Source organism: Condylura cristata, unplaced genomic scaffold (genome assembly GCF_000260355.1).
Source record: "Condylura cristata isolate star-nosed mole 26May11 unplaced genomic scaffold, ConCri1.0 scaffold00003, whole genome shotgun sequence".
Taxonomy (NCBI): Eukaryota; Metazoa; Chordata; class Mammalia; order Eulipotyphla; family Talpidae; genus Condylura; species Condylura cristata.
This window is the reverse complement of record NW_004567104.1, coordinates 16588107-16589674: the sequence shown is the minus strand read 5'-3', so window position 1 is coordinate 16589674 and position 1568 is coordinate 16588107. Positions and strand designations below refer to the sequence as shown.

The 1568-nt window shown below is 35.1% G+C and overlaps 1 protein-coding gene across 1 annotated transcript in view; it reads right to left on the bottom strand.

Moving 5' to 3' along the window:
- NDUFB5 (NADH dehydrogenase (ubiquinone) 1 beta subcomplex, 5, 16kDa) overlaps positions 1 to 1568 on the bottom strand; it is a 14012-nt gene that overhangs the window by 1127 nt on the left and 11317 nt on the right. Inside the window, exons 4-5 of the mRNA XM_012730255.1 lie at positions 727 to 779; positions 574 to 680 (exon numbers count right to left, since the gene is read on the bottom strand). Coding sequence (XP_012585709.1) covers positions 574 to 680; positions 727 to 779 — 160 coding nt within the window. The remainder of the gene's footprint in view (positions 1 to 573; positions 681 to 726; positions 780 to 1568) is intronic.

Genomic DNA, 1568 nt, shown 5'->3' with positions numbered 1-1568 from the left:
CTCTGTCTCTGGTGAAGCCTCTCACCACCCCTGAGCTTCTGGCCTGTACCCCAGTTCTGTATGTACAAATAAATAAATCTAAAAAAAAAAAAAAATGAAAAAGAATGATATTATACATTAGAATAATCACCAAGATAAATTTAAGTGAAATAAAGACAAGATAAAGAACAGAACTTATGAGGAATCCACTTGTTAACATATTTTTAAATGACATATAAAATCTTTTAATAAATATTTTTCTAGAAATATATGTAAGAGAGAGTCAAATGATGGCACCTCAAAGGATGAAACTGGGTGCAGAAAAAAAGGAAACTGGAGGAAAGGAGAAAGGAAATGGGGTATTTTTCTTAAAATCCTTTTTCAAAAAAAGTTCTTTTCCTCAGAATTCTTTTTCATCTGACAGATACTATCTCCTTAGCACCCTAATCTCCAATTCATAATCTCTACTTTAAAAAGGTTAATGCTCTCCCTAGCTTCATCCTTAGGTAGAGCAATCTAAAGTGCTGAAAATTGTAGCCACTGGAAAGGATTTTCTACTCTGCATTCCTAACCTAACCTCCCTCCACCTTTTACCGTAATTCAGCCTTTTCAGCTTCAATTTGAAGGATAGCCATTGTTTTTTCATAGTTCTTTTCAGGACAATCATAGAAAGTACGGGCAATCCATCTTGAGATAGGGTGCTATAAGAGAAAATTTATTTAAAATTAGACAGTTTTTGAAAAGTACTTTGCCTTTCCAGTTTATTATTCCGAAAATGACTGTCTCAATTAAACCAGCAACTTAAAATGTGCCAAATGTTTTTAAAATATAATTTTAATATAAAATTATTTAAAATAATTGACATATTTAAGTAATTTTAACATACTAGGTGGGTACTACTTCTGTCCCCATTTTATAAGTGAGCAAATTGCACAAAGTTATAGAGTTACAAAGTGGCAGCATCTAGATTCAAACCAGGTTTGTATGATGCTAAAATCTGTGCTCTTTCCAACTACACTACAGTATCTTTAGTGACAGATTTAGGAGCCATGCCCAGAGTTTGGTGAGCCCAAAATGGAGGTTATTCCACTAATTTGCACAGAAAAACTAAAGGCTTAATTTTCTTTTAAGATTTAATACTGAAGACAGTTTTTTGTTCCTTGCCATGTCTTCTCATAAGACTTTTAGGATCAAGTGATTCCTGGCCAAGAAACAAAAGTAGAATCATTCCATACACCAAAAGGTTTGGATGAAAACTAGTAGTAAAACCAGATATAACTGCCAAGAGGACTATTAGTATTCTGGCATTAATATTGATAAAATATTTTCTATGACATAGAACTTAGAATAAATTCTGATTGTTATTCAACTTAGGTAGAGAATAAACAGAGTCATTCTTTAAAAGACCAAAGTCTGGGCCCTCTTTGGTGGTGCAGCGGGTTAAAGCACAGCACTGAGAAGCTAAAGCCACTTCAGCAAGAGTTTGATCCCCATCTGAGAGGTGACCCACATGGTGCGGCAGACCTGTCCTGACCCGCCCACTGCTCTCCTCAGCAGTGTACTTCGTTGATCAGCCTGTTCTGTTCCCC